This window comes from Odocoileus virginianus, chromosome 3 (genome assembly GCF_023699985.2).
Source record: "Odocoileus virginianus isolate 20LAN1187 ecotype Illinois chromosome 3, Ovbor_1.2, whole genome shotgun sequence".
In the NCBI taxonomy this organism is placed as follows: Eukaryota; Metazoa; Chordata; class Mammalia; order Artiodactyla; family Cervidae; genus Odocoileus; species Odocoileus virginianus.
Window position 1 is genome coordinate 55740035 of NC_069676.1, and position 14746 is coordinate 55754780.

At 37.7% G+C, this 14746-nt stretch overlaps 1 protein-coding gene across 1 annotated transcript; it reads left to right on the forward strand.

Annotated features, from left to right (window-relative positions):
* The first annotated feature begins 8368 nt into the window (after positions 1-8368).
* Positions 8369-14075, forward strand: LOC110135891 (double-headed protease inhibitor, submandibular gland-like). Its single transcript, XM_020891240.2, has 6 exons — positions 8369-8544; positions 9265-9296; positions 10412-10533; positions 12025-12067; positions 13352-13464; positions 13909-14075. Exons 1-6 carry the CDS (start codon positions 8478-8480, stop codon positions 13964-13966), a joined length of 435 nt encoding a protein of 144 aa, XP_020746899.1. The 5' UTR covers positions 8369-8477; the 3' UTR covers positions 13967-14075.
* Positions 14076-14746: the final 671 nt, after the last annotated feature.

Sequence of the window (14746 nt, forward strand, 5' to 3'; positions counted from 1 at the left end):
AAAAAAAACTATATATATAGATAGATAACTAAACCACTTTGCTATATACCCAAAACTAACACGATACTGTAAATTAACTACATTTCTGTTTTTTTTTTAAAAAGAATCTCTTGTCTTTCTTTGTAAGTTATTAGTAGTTGTCTTCTCTTTGCTCCTTTCTATACATTTAAATGTATACATTTAAACCACACTTCTTATCCTATCAAAATAATAATAAAAAGTAACAAATGTTGACATTTAAACATTTAACATGTACCTAAAACTGAGACAAGCACATAGTCAGACTCACATTTGTACCCCAATCCAACACTCTTTGTGGCCTTGCTGGCTGGCTTTGATCAAGGCCAGGCTCATATATAGCACAGATTATGGTAAATGAAGAGAATGTCCCCTCAAAAACACTCCCTGTGACCTTTACCAGTAATGGATAATACTTGTTTCCCTCATAGTAAAGAGCATAACAAGACATCTTATTCTTTCCCTGATACCATCCTGGCACAGAAATACCTTTTTCTTTCCAATATTGTAATTAAAGTTCAATATAAATAATATGTGACCATAAGTCACTCTTCAAGCATGAAGGCAGAACAGAGAGAAAGACTTGGTCATCTGAAAATCAGTCATAGGGAAAAAAATATAATAAAACACTAGTCATCCTTGAGGGACTTTTCACACGATGGTAGTTCCTTGTGGATTATTTTGAGGGATGATGTGCTGTCTTCCTCCAGGCTATTCTATACACTCTGTCCTATTACAGTCCTTGTAAATATCTTTCAAGCCTAAAGACGGTTTACTTTTTAACCTCTTTTCTTTAATGGATCTTAGACATTCTATCTTTTCAGTGGACTTTTTCAATGGCCTAACAGACATGCTTGTCGCCATCATTTTCAGCCCTGTCTTTTTTTAAAAAATCTTCCAATGACCTCTTTGAAATACAGATCTGCTTAATTCCCCAGTTTAAAAATTTTTTTTATTTTTTGGAAAATTTCTACTAAGCAACCAGGGTGCACTAAAACACAGTAAAACAAGACAAACCTGGAACCAAGGCATTGTCTTCCCCACTCCCTTTTTTCCTCTATTCAGTTGTCACTAAATTTATTAACTCTTTGGTTTAAGCCATCATCCTTTTATGACTGACTGTAACAACTTTATACATGATTTCCCTGCAGAGTATTGATCTGAAATCCAAATTTGGTAGTATTATGCATAAAAACTTTAAGTGGTTTCTCTAGCCCCTAAACTCCCCCTGACATGCAAGGCCTCTGTCTACCTCTTTAGTCTCAGCTCTTATATTATCCTCTTTTCCTTCTACCCTTGAATAATTTCCTGGAATTTATTTATATATGTCCTCTCCTCCTAACACATCCTCTTTATTCACCTCTTGTCCTTGTCCCATTTTTTCCTTCCATCTCATAAGGTTCTTTCCTTCAAACTCTAGGATAAATTTATTCTCACCTCATTAAAGCTGTGGCTTTTTTTCTAGAAACCTTCCACAACTTCTTTCCCCTCTGAATGTGAATTAATTATTCCTCTCTTATGGCCCCATAACCTCTTCTCCCTACACCCAGATTACCAGCTGTCTCTGTTTCCTAGGTGCTTATTTCCAAGTCTGTCTCTCTCACTAGACTGTGACTGCTTTAAGAGAAGAAGAGATGGTTTAATATTCTTGCTTTTCTTTCTAGTTCATACATACTGTAATACTTAACTTGGAGCTATTACTTATTAAAGTTGTTGGGTAAAGCTATACTCGTTTAGAGCTTTAAAAGGAAATTTAGAACAGGCCTCTTAGTTACTGTCAATGATATAAAGCCTACAAGGATTTTTCTTTTCAAAAACTGCTGACAATGATGGTTGGAAACAAGCTAGTTAAATGAAAATATGAACTTATAAAATGTATCTCCGCCCCAGACAAAGGCTAGATTCAGGAGGTATTTCTCAGAAATATTAGAAAAGGCTGTAGCTAAAGAGGAATGCAAAAGCAGTAGGAGCCCAGAAAAAAAAGTAAGCTATGAGGTATATTGTTATAATTAACCTTACTTTCAACTAATTAACTGCTCTTAATCAGCTAAATATATGATACATAGTAATAAAGAAAATCTCAATTATTTTATTTCAGGTTGATAAACTCCTAGATTGACAGAGCTAGAATAAAACTACCCATGATTTATCCAGCATGTTTAATATATAGGAATCCTAAAGCCAAAAGAGAGGAAGTGATTTTCTGAGCTTACCCAGATGGCAGTAAATGAGATATAAATTCAAGTAAATGGTTTTTAATTTCATGTCCCTTACATCACTCCCTCTGGCCTCATGAACCACAGTTCTACACTTTTCATGCAACTATCCATCTGATTATGTTTTCAGAAAAAAGGGTGGCGTTTATATCCAGTGATCCTAGAAAACTGTTCATTACCTACAGAAATGTCACTTCTGTTCATTTGTGGAATACTTCAATTCCAAATCTATGGGGTATGTGGCAGGAGAAAGTACACATGCAGATTTGTTGGCAAAGAGTAACAGAATTAACAATGAAAAGTAAATTCTAATGACTTAACACAAAAGAAGGCCTGGGAATAGTAATGAAACAAAACTGCCAGCCAGTATATTCTCATCTTGATTTTTTTTGCTCCTAAAATTTTGAGTGAGAAAAGTTGCCAAAACTCCATTGCACAAGTCTGTAAAATGAGCCGTTGACAATTGTGCTTACAAAGGATATTTGTTTAGGACCCAGCCTCTGTTCACAAGACAGCCATTGATGAATCAAGCAGGAAATGCCACATCCAGCTCTGCCCAGACGCTGTGCCAGGCGCTCAGAAGATGTGTAGGCACTTAGATAACCTCCAGTTATAATTGCCCACTGAAGAATTTCCGGTAGAGCTCTTTCCCCCCCATATTAGCACTTACTTAGAAGCACAAGATAAGACTCTAAAGAAGAATGGAATCTTGATACAGTCATTTTAATGTCAGTATGTCAAACAAGAAATAGTAATAGCATCAACAACTCAAGCAGTAGTTAAAAGCTATTAACTACTTTTTTTTATCTTTCCTTCACCATCTAGCACAAAGCTTGCAAAAAATGATATGAATTTTTGCCTTAGAGGGTGTTTGAAAATAAACTGGGCAAAACATAAAATAGGTAAAATATTACTCCTAGTGTTGCAGCAAAAATAGAAATAGAGTTTTTCCTCTCCTGAGAACAAGGAAAGTAAGGGGAACAAAGAACAGACTAAAGAAGAAAAATAAATGGGCATGAAAGAGTTAATAACACCTAGTTTTTTTTTTTTATTTTAGTTATTTTATTTAAAAGAAAAAAATTATTTAGTAAAATGCTGCTTTGTTTTCACTGTGTATTCTCACTAAATATTCATTATCAACCTTGAAGAAAAATCATAGGATGAGGTAAAAATATTGAAAAATTGATATTATATAACAAAGACAAGATATTATAAGCACAGTAGGAAATGCCAACACAAAGTATGAAAATTTCACTAAGAATGCTTTTTTCTTGACTGCCCTATCGAAAGAAAATTTTTTTTTAAGTTTTACTTTAACTGTTACTAACCTGAAGCAATAGTTAGAACTGGACATGGAACAACAGACTGGTTCCAAATAGGAAAAGGAGTATGTTAAGCCTGTATATTGTCACTCTACTTATTTAACTTATAAGCAGAGTACATCATGAGAAACTATGGGCTGGAAGAAGCACAAGCTGGAATCAAGATTGCTGGGAGAAATATCAATAACCTCAGATATGCAGATGACACCACCCTTACGCAGAAAGTGAAGAGGAACTAAACAGCCTCTTGATGAAAGTGAAAGAGGAGAGTGAAAAAGTTGGCTTAAAGCTTAACATTCAGAAAACTAAGATCATGGCATCTGGTCCCATTACCTCATAGGAAATAGATGGGGAGACAATGGAAATAGTGTCAGACTTTATTTTTGGGGGCTCCAAAATCACTGCAGATGGTGACTGCTGCCATGAAATTAAAAGATGCTTACTCCTTGGAAGGAAAGCTATGACCAACCTAGACAGCATATTAAAAAGCAGAGACATTACTTTGCCAACAAAGGTCCATCTAGTCGAGGCTATGGTTTTGCCAGTGGTCATGTATGGATGTGAGAGTTGGACTGTGAAGAAAGCTGAGTGCCAAAGAATTGATGCTTTTGAACTGTGGTGTTGGAGAAGACTCTTGGGAGTCCCTTGGACTGCAAGGAGATCCAACCAGTCCATCTTGAAGGAGATAAGTCCTGGGTGTTCATTGGAAGGACTGATGCTGAAGCTGAAACTCCAATACTTTGGCCACCTCATGTGAAGAGCTAACCCATTGGAAAAGACCCTGATGCTGGGAGGGATTGGGGGCAGGAGGAGAAGGGGACGACAGAGGATGAGATGGTTGGATGGCATCACCGACTCAATGGGCATGAGTTTGAGTAAACTCCGGGAGTTGGTGATGGACAGGGAGGCCTGGCGTGCTGCGATTCATGGGGTCACAAAGAGTCGGACATGACTGAGCGACTGAACTGACTGACTGAACCTGACACTATGTAAATTACATCCCACACCTACCACCCCTTAACTGTATGCAAATTACATCCTGTACCTGGGGCTTTCCTTCCTGGCACTCCTTTTGCAGACCTTGTCAGGCAGTTCAGTCGCTCCAATGAATGTAATGAAATTAATGAATACAAGCAGACCTTATAGCTTCCTGCATTTCAGAAAGTAGGCCCAGTAGGATGCGCATGCAAGACTCCCTACTTTGTTCTTTATCACTTACCCCAGACTTGGAGCCCCATCTATAGGGTCCCCTCAGATTCCCCCTGTGGGGAGGTGGGGGTAGGATTGGGGGAGAACCACGGTTCTTGAGGCAGAAGCCTGCTGCGCTCTCTCTCGGCTTGGCTGGCTGAGGATCAAAAGGGCCTTTCTACTTCCTCCGGACTTTGTGTTATTTATTTGGCACCAGAGGGCAGAGAGAGTCGAGATTTGGGTGGTAACATTAGCGGCTTGAGTACTTTAGAAAAGAATGCAAAAACAGAAGAAATTAAATTTTCAAGAGAAATCAAAAGGACTGAGTTCTAACACTGACCGAGACCGCTGCTGGCCACTTCCTGAAGAGACTGTTGAGTGCATGCCTGTACAAAGTATCTGCTGAACCCTAGACTCAGGCGTTTCTCAATCTCAGTCAAAAATCACCCTGTCTCCTGTGTGGCATGGAGCAGGGAGCTGGCTGAATGAAGGGGGCCATTTAAGGCTGGCATGCATGGCTGAGATGCAGGTGGCAACCATGCCTGTCCAGAGTTAAAGGGCCTGCTCTCATTTCCCAGGCACTGCTTACGCATTTCAGATCCTCACAAACTCCAATAATGAATGAGAATCCAAGCAGAATGAACAGCTCAGGATCCTGTAATTTTATTTAGAGAAAAAGATAGATAGTATGGCATATCTACATTTACTGATCAAGACTGACACCTACTCTGTGGAACCATGTTGGGGGTTGCTAGGAATCCACATTCAGTGCATGTCTGCACCAAGGCCTGGATACCCCAAAATCACAGCCAACCCAGCAGTTTTAAAATGAAAACCTTGTGCTTGTTAAGGAACTGGCAATAGAAATAGTTGTGGATTTACTGATGGGTTTTTTGATATGGGCAATGTATTATGATGATGTTGAGTTTAATGTAATTCTACATACTATTTTTAAATCCTTAGTTACTGAGTAGATAAAGGAAGAAAGAGAAATGGAATCTTATTAGTTTGTTGAGCAGATTCATTTTTCCTATGAGGATTTCTAGAAAGAGAAGAACAGGGGAGGTAGATAAGTCATTCTTCTTAAACTCTGGATTTAAAGGAATGAATCAATGAAACAAAGTTAAAAAAAAAAAACTTCATGGAGAGGAAAGCACACACACAAATTAAAACCTAATTGTTGAGAGATTAGATGGTGTGAAAATTATACAGGATATGAAGACTCCTAAATTTTCCTGGATTGGGTTACTATTGACAGCTATTAGCACAGTGAAACTGGAGAGAAGCCTAAAAATGAGATTAAGCAGCAAGGTTTTGGGGGAACAAGTTGACCTGGAAGATCCTACAGGATTCTCAGAAGGCACTCCCCAGTAAACAGTAGAGAGCTGAGTCTAGGACCCAGGTAGCAAATCTTCCCTCACCTTACTTGGGAAAGTAAGTCAGGCCAGACATGTTGACTTAGAGCTGTGTGCTCACGAGAAGATATGGAGTAGCAGGAAGAATCCTGTACTCAAATCAGGAGATCTGATCCACTCAATGGCCTCATCATGGTACTCTTCCTCTCAGGGCCTCACTTCCTTTTTTTCTTTTCCAAATTGATTTCCATGGAAACTTGAAGTACATGGTAGAAATGTTAATACTCTTGGGCCTTATATATCTTCCATTTAAGTTACCTTTTTTAAAAAAAAATCTGCTTATTTATCATTTGCCTCATAAAAGTACATTTGAGTGTGGAAAAAGTTCCCTTTTTAAATCTGACAACAATAACAAAAATGACAAACCTAGACAGTGTATTAAAAAGCAGAGACATCACTTTGCCAACAAAGGTCCATACAGTTGAAGCTATGGTTTTTCCAGTAGTCATGTATAGATGTGAGAATTGGACCATAAAGAAGACTGAGTGCCAAAGAATTGACACTTTTGAATTGTGGTAATGGAAAAGACTCTTGACAGTCCCTAGGACAGCAAGGAGATCAAACCAGTCAATCCCAAAGGAAATCAGTTCTGAATATTCATTGGAAGGGCTGATGCTGAAGCTGAAATGCCAATATTTTGGCCACTTGATGCAAAGAGCCAACTCACTGGAAAAGACTCTGAGGCTGAAAAAGATGGAGGGCAGGAGGAGAAGGGGGTGATAGAGGATGAGATGGCTGGAGGGTATCACTGCCTCAATGCACATGAGCTTGAGCAAACTCTGGGAGATATGAAGGACTGGGAAGACTGGTGTGCTGCAGTCCATGGGTCACAAAGACTCGGACACAACTTAGCAACTAAACAACAACAACAGAAAGCCTGAAGACCACAGATCCAGATGTTTGTTCTGGGACTCACCAGTTCTCATATCCTGTGAGTCATTGTTCTCATTTCTGTTACCTACTTAGAACATGGTACCTCTAAACAGATGTTTCACTATAACCTGGAAAGATGACCATTTACTCCATTCAGAAAACCTTCTGGATTGCACTTCATTGTGGTATACATATTTCAAATGTTGATAAAGCCTTGAAATATATGTGAAATGTAAGTATTCAAATTTTTACAATAAACTAAAACTGTAGAATTCAGAGAGAAAAGAGGTGGTATTGGAAAATGAAAAGTATGAATGAGAGAAACATATCTTAAATAATTAGAAACAAATACAGTCATTACTGGAAGATAGTAAGATCTGAAACTGGAAGATCTGGTTTCAGTGAAGATCACAATAGCTATCTATTTTGGGGAATTTGCTTATCTCCTCCAATCTCTGAATCTGTCCTTTGTGAATTTATTTTTCCTTTATATTAACTCTGTTTTCTGGAGAGCTGATGTGAAGACCACAAGAGATAATGGAGGTGAAAATGCTAAATAATTGAAAATCACTGGGCCTGTATTATTGAAAAAATACTGGTCATGTAGATAAACAGAATATTTATAGGTATGGGTGCAGGAGAATGGGTTACACACAATATCATGATATGATCTTAAAAGGCATGAGATAACATGTCGAAGTATGGGTTTTTATTATAAATATCCACTTTAGTGACCGAAGTAGTATATCCTAGTTTTTTGTTTTTGTTTTTTTGAAGTATAGTCCTAGAATTGGAAGGGACCAGCGCTCCTATTAAGAATGTGACTAAAAAGAATATACTTAATCTTTCTGATTTTGTTGTTTTATCTGCAAAATAGCAATAATACTCGCCTCCACATTTCATAAGGTTAATCATTTAACAAGCCTTCACAGAATGCTGTAAAGTGTGTTCATACTCTAGAAGAGCAAGGTTTATGGTGCTGTTAATGGTGTCTACTACAGTACATTTTAAAGAAATGTCCTCATCGCTTCTCTGAACTATTTCAACATTCTTGCTTCACAATAACCTTAAAAACATTTTACATGCCATTTAAAAGTCTGTTTGCTATTCACTTCACCTATGACTTTATTTGTCCTCAAATATAGCCATGCCATTATACCTGCTGAGAGATCAAAGGATTATTATGGAAAATATCTGGTAGTTGGTACCAGGATGTAACTATTTCAACTGTCTGTTACTCAAGATAATAAGGAAGCTTTCTTTGAAAAATGAAAAGAAACAACCTTGCTTGGATTAACAGCCATTAGTCATTGCAATTTTAATGAGGGTTGGACCCTGCTCTGAGTATATATATACATGCATCTGTCAGACTGCTTTTTGTCTGTTTCTCTCTGAACTTCTTGACTCAGGGCAACGGCTCTCAAATATCCTCATTCATCATCACTATGAACTGCATCACTACTTTTGCCATCCTTGCTCTGGCAGCCATGACATGGGCTGCCACTCCATCTGGTGAGTTAGGATTCCTTTTCAATACTCATGCTCTTATGTTAACTGCAATATATCTGGCCTTCAGTAATTATAGAATATTAAGTGAAAGTGAAATACTGGAGTGGGTAGCCTTTCCCTTCTCCAGGGGATCTTCCCAACCCAGGGATCAAACCCAGGTCTTCCGCATTGCAGGCGGATTCTTTACCAGCTGAGCCACAAGGGAACCCCATACAATGTTAAAGTCAAAAGAAAATTTAGAAGGCATCTATTTAGATTGGTCTGATCAACAGAGTAGGGGTAAATCAGACCTTCAGGAAGACGAGGAGAGGCTGAGAAGAAAAGGACTGAGAACTTCCTGCTCAGTTCCTCATCAGATCTCTCAGGTTTCTGATTGCCCTTTTAGAAACCACCTATGTAACTCTGAGACCATAAGTCCAACTCTTCCTGGGCATGCCCACAGGATCTCCTGGATTCCTCTACAGTTCCTTCTCCAGTGATCAGAGATTCCTGCCCCCAATCTCATCTCTTTTTTTGGTGGAGGCAGGGGGTCAGGATCATATTTCTCTGACTTCACGCTTAGCTGGCCCTGAGTAAAGAAGTGACCTCTTTTTGGTCTGGTCTGGGCAAGAGAAGTTGGGAAATGGGTTTTAGTTACTGTGAACAATGAATTCAGCTTTGCATTTCTAACTGTATAATTTACTATTTCTCTAATTCCTTCTCTCAAAATGCATCTCATCCTAGTCACTTCTGGTGATCGAGAAATAGGGATAGAGGTGAGTACCTTTTTGGCATGCTCTTTGTAAAAATGAAATCAGGGTGAATGTGTAAATGAGTAGTGAAGGTACCTAAATTGACTCACAGTGGGCTGAAATAATTCCGTGGGAGGTAAAAACTGTTTCTACTCTACTTTTCTGGTGGTGTTTCTTTAAAGGAATCTCTGTGCAAAAGGAGAACAGGAGATAAAGGAAGCTCTTACCTTTAGGTAGTATTTTATTTTACTTTTAAAAAATTTTTTTATTATTTTTTCTTTAAATTTATTTATTTTAGTTGGAGGCTAATTACTTTACAATATTGTAGTGGCTTTTGCCATACATTGACATGAATCAGCCATGGGTATACATGTGTTCCCCATCCTGAACCCCCTTCCCACCTCCCTCCCCATCCCATCCCTCTGGGTCATCCCAGTGCACCAGCCCTGAGCACCCTGTCTCATGCATTAAACCTGGACTGGTGATCTGCTTCACATATGATAAGATACATGTTTCAATGCTATTCTCTCAGATCATCCCACCCTCGCCTTCTCCTACAGAATCCCAAAGACTGTTTTATACATCTGTGTCTCTTTTTCTGTCTTGCACATAGGGTTATCATTACTATCTTTCTAAATTCCATATATATGTGTTAGTATACTGTATTGGTGTTTTTCTTTCTGGCTTACTTCACTCTGTATAATAGGCTCCAGTTTCATCCACCTCATTAGAACTGATTCAAATGTGTTCTTTTTAATGGCTGAGTAATATTCCACTGTGTATATGTACCACAGCTTTCTTATCCATTCATCTGTTGATGGACATCTAGGTTGAAAGTATTTTTCACATTCATTATTATACTGGACTCTCATTACAACCTTAAAAAAAAAAAGAGAGAGAGAGACTAATATTTCCTGCTTAAACTGCTAATTCTCATTTAAAGACTGTTCTAGATCTGATTTATTTTTGCAGCATAGCACCTGGTCCATAAAAGGTCTTCTAGACATGTTTGCTGAAAAGCTGAAGAGGTTAGGAATCTTCCTACTCTCTTCTCTTAGATATAAGATATATCTAGATACAAGAATGATGGCAGAATTGAAGGAACAGAATGCAGAGTATTATTTTTGTTCCAATTACAGGTGGACTGCACCAAATACAACATAACAAGTGATGGGATTGCGTGCACAAAGGAATGGGCACCAATATGTGGCATGGATCTGAAAACTTACGGGAATGAATGCATGTTTTGTTTCCTAAATAGGTAAGTATAATACTCAATTTGGAGCCCAGTTTTGTTTTGCTTTACAATCACAAAAGTAACATTGGCCAAAATCTGCTTGGCTTTTGAAAACATGGTTTGACATCTTACTTTTTGTCATGTTCCTCTACTACTCTGTAGACATTGCTTTGTTTAAAAAAAAACAAACTAGCTATATTAGGAATATATATTGTGTATATTTCTTTGTTATCCAGCAAAATTCTCATGTATACTATATTACACAATATCCCTCCAGCATTAGCTATCACATATAGACATTTTTATTGCCATATTACATTTAAGGAAACCTGGGTCTCAGGCAGGAAACATGTTCTTGGTCAAACTTTCATAAATCTCTTGTGTTATATATTTCTTATCAGTTAATGGAAACTCAGAAGAGAGCTGTTGCTATTTGGGCTGTAAGCCATGGACACTATTATAACACTTTGATCTACCCTTCACACCCCAGAGGAAAATCATGTTGCTTCTCTGATTGTCTGGAAAAGTCTAGGGAAGAGAATGGAAGTATAAACAGATAGTTGGAATTAGTTGGAATCCTCACCACCACCATCCCCACACATTAAATATTAAGTCCTCACTATAAACAACATCTTCTAGGAGATTTTATAATAATGATTGTTACCAGCCACTCCAGTGACTTGAACTCACTGCTTTCCTACTAGCAGTTAAAATCATGGACTTTTGTGTCAGACATCTGGATTAGAATCCAGGATATACTTGGTAGATCTGTGACATTAGGCAAATACCCATTCTGCTGTGTACTTCTGTGTTCAGTAAAGCAGAAATTAATAATAGTGTTTAGGATTCATTGTGAGAAAACACATCAAATCTTAACTAAGCAGCTAACACAGAGTGAATACTCAAAGAAATGAGCTCTTCTTCCTTTTAATCGTTTTCCTCCTCCTTTTCTAGCCTTTCTGAAAATTCATAGTCAAATATAATAGCAAGTGTTATTCAAATAAAACCCCTCAGAATATACAATACCAGATACTAAACACTGAGATGGGATTGATTATATTATCTCATATCTTTTTAGAAGGAAGAAATCTAATACTCAGAAAGGAGAAATGACTATAGCAAAATTACACAGACTATAAGTGCCAGTTATGGATATGTGAATATTTTCTTTTAAAACTGCAAAAATATCCACACACTTTATTATACCTTTGATTTCCATCTGAGTATTCATGGACTATTTTAAAAATGCCCAATCTACTCTCCTTTTAGTGTTGATCTAATTTTTTTATATTTTAACTTCTTTGATTAAACAAATGATCATTTACTTGTGATCATTCAAAATGATCATTTATCAAAGATATTAATGGCAAATATTAACTAACTAGGGAAGAATATTAACCAGAACTAGTTAGTTCAGGTCAGACAATGGAGAATGACATATGACCATGTTTTACTCTGTAGATTAAGAAATATCAAATTACTGAATTACCCATTCAGTAAAATCTTCTTTTTCAGAAAGAAAGGATCTCAACTCAGGAAACTTCATAATAATGAATGTGTAAGTATACACAAAAATTTTACATATCCTTAATATAAAATGTTTCAACAATTCCTCCCTTTCATCGAGAACAACTATTTTAAGATATTTATTCTAGAAATTATCTATGACGATGAGTAGTCACAGATAACACACTTGGTCAGCCTAAACAGAAAATCTGAAATATAATTTATTTACCCAGAGGAAGACTCCAGAAACTTTATTCATACTCCTTAACTGAGGCAGACTGACATACATGTGGTTATTTTCTAATGCTGCAACTAATTAGCAGGTTAAGAAGAGAACATTAGGGACTTAAGAACACTCTCGTAACGGTTTAAAAAAAACAGTTAAAAAAAAACAGTTATTTAAACAAGCAGAGGCCAACACAATACTGTAAAGCAATCATACTCCAATTAAGAAAAAAGAGGAGGGGAAGCATGAAAAAATTCAAGAACACAAATGTAGAGATAATTTAGGGGCAAAGAGCTATGTGAGTGGAAAGTCAATCATTTTAATAGAGCTTGAAATGTGATATAAGAGGAATGCAAACATGAGGTTGTGGTAGTAAAGACAGTTCAGAGAAGCTCTCATTTTAAGAAGGGGCACCTAACCCATTGTGACTAGTGAGGGAAAGAAATGTCGCCACAGAACCTTTACAAAAGTAACCAGACACTTAAATGAGGAGGAGGAGTCGGTCTGATGGATCAAGTGGGTAAGGAAATGCAAAGTAAGATAAATACAAGAAGCAAAGGCACAGGGCTGTACAGAGGCGGCAACTCTGGGAATGCAATCCTTAATTCAGCCGGGAAAAAAGGCAGGGTAGATGAGGCTAGAAAGATAGGCATGGGTCATGAGGGGGCTTTCTGTTGACAGAGTCCGTTGAATATTTGAACAAGATCAGATTTGGTTTCTCAAAAAAAAAAAAAAAATTCACATCAATGTGGAACATCAGGTAAGCCTAGGGTTAGCATGATAAACTGGCAGGTAGTAACTGTGATAGCAAGATGCAGTGAGGGCCTGAATTAAGTGGATGCCAGCACAGTTCAGCAATTAAGAACCAGATAGGATCCACAGGATGGGTTCTGTTCATCAGCTACACTGAAGAACGAGAGGGCAGCCTTGAACTTGGGCTGAACAATCCCCTGCTGTGATGGTATTCTCACTACTGTTGGGTCAGGTTATGTAAACTGCAGAAAATACACCTTTCTCCATGTGGGATTCTGAACTAATGATCCCCTCAAGGCTTTAAAAAAGTTTCTTTTCTAGGATTTAATGTTTTGATTTTTTTTTTTTTTTGAACAGAGGGAGGTTGAGTGCACCACATATTCAGAAATATGCACCATGGAATACATGCCTCACTGTGGATCTGATGGGACAGTATACGGCAACAGGTGTTCATTTTGCAATGCTGTTGTGTAAGTGTTCATTCAGTATTTTATTTGTAGAAAGAGCCCCTTACACAGAACCAGAAACCGTCTTAGCTACATAAGCCAGATGCTGCTATGAAGCCTAAGAGATGGCTGGCTGAAAATCATAGTCTTTTACAAAAAGAAGGAAACAGAGAGAAAATGAGAGAAAAAGAACATGCTTAAGAATAAGAATTGAAGTTAGGGAAAGAGACACTTGATCATCATCATCATATTATTCAGTGGCAGATAAAAGAGAAACTTACAGTGTTTGGCTCCTAACACTGGCTTTTACTGGTACATTGAATTCCCTTTTTTTCACCATGCTGAAGCTTGGTAATTAACTGCTCAGTTTCATGTTTCATATTCATCTGGCTGGCTTGATCTAAGATGATGCAACTTTCAATTTGAGATTTCCAAAGCCCCCTTTTAAAAGTATGATTTCTCTTGTAGGATGAGCCGTGGCACACTTTATTTTGTAAAATATGGACCATGCTCTGAGTCTCCCTGATGTTCGAGGGCACCAAGTTTCCTTTGGCAGCGAACCAGTTTCTCTAGGATGGCTATGGGGACAAGTATATGGAACTTGATTCTTCAATAAAAGATTCTCAGCAGAAAAATTGTCAGGCTTATCTCTGTGGTAGAATACATAGATATTCTCGTATCTATGGTCCTTTCCCTAAACTATAAGTCATACAGAAATATTTCCTCTATTTCTACTCAAGTTGAAAGCTAGAAAAATTATACACACAATGGTGAAAAAAGAATCTGCTCTCAGCATTCCATTTAAAAAAATTTTTTTAAATAAACACGGATCAAAGTGTGCCTCTGACCATTACTATTACATTACCTTTAGCTACACCAATCAAAAGTGGAAAATCCAGATTTGGAGAAAGATAGAGTGAGAATCCTTAACACTATAAATGAATCAGAACATGCTAGGAATAACATAACAGGAAATGGCACCCCACTCCAGTACTCTTGCCTGGAAAACACCATGGACAGAGGAGCCTGGTAGGCTACAGTCCATGGGGTCGCAGAGTCGGAGACGACTGAGCACCAAAGTTTTTTAAGTTTGTTAGGTATCACCATTTAAACAGAATTCAGTCACATGTGGGCATCTGCAAAGGAAGGTATCTTACAGTTCATGTTGGGGAAGAGATTTAATATATATATATAAATGGTGAAGTCCCTAACAAAGCCTGAGAAATATGAGGCTATGTGCTGGACTCTCAGGAAGTAGAGATGTGAGAACTTTCTCATGGCTGTGTCTCCACAGAGAGTACTCAGC

Coding starts and splice junctions, on each gene's coding strand:
- LOC110135891 (XM_020891240.2), top strand. CDS start 8,478: ATGAACTGCATCACTACTTTTGCCATCCTTGCTCTGGCAGCCATGACA. Junction 8,545..9,264: donor ATGGGCTGCCACTCCATCTG/GTGAGTTAGGAT, acceptor ATCTCATCCTAG/TCACTTCTGGTGATCGAGAA. Junction 12,068..13,351: donor AACTTCATAATAATGAATGT/GTAAGTATACAC, acceptor TTTTTTGAACAG/AGGGAGGTTGAGTGCACCAC.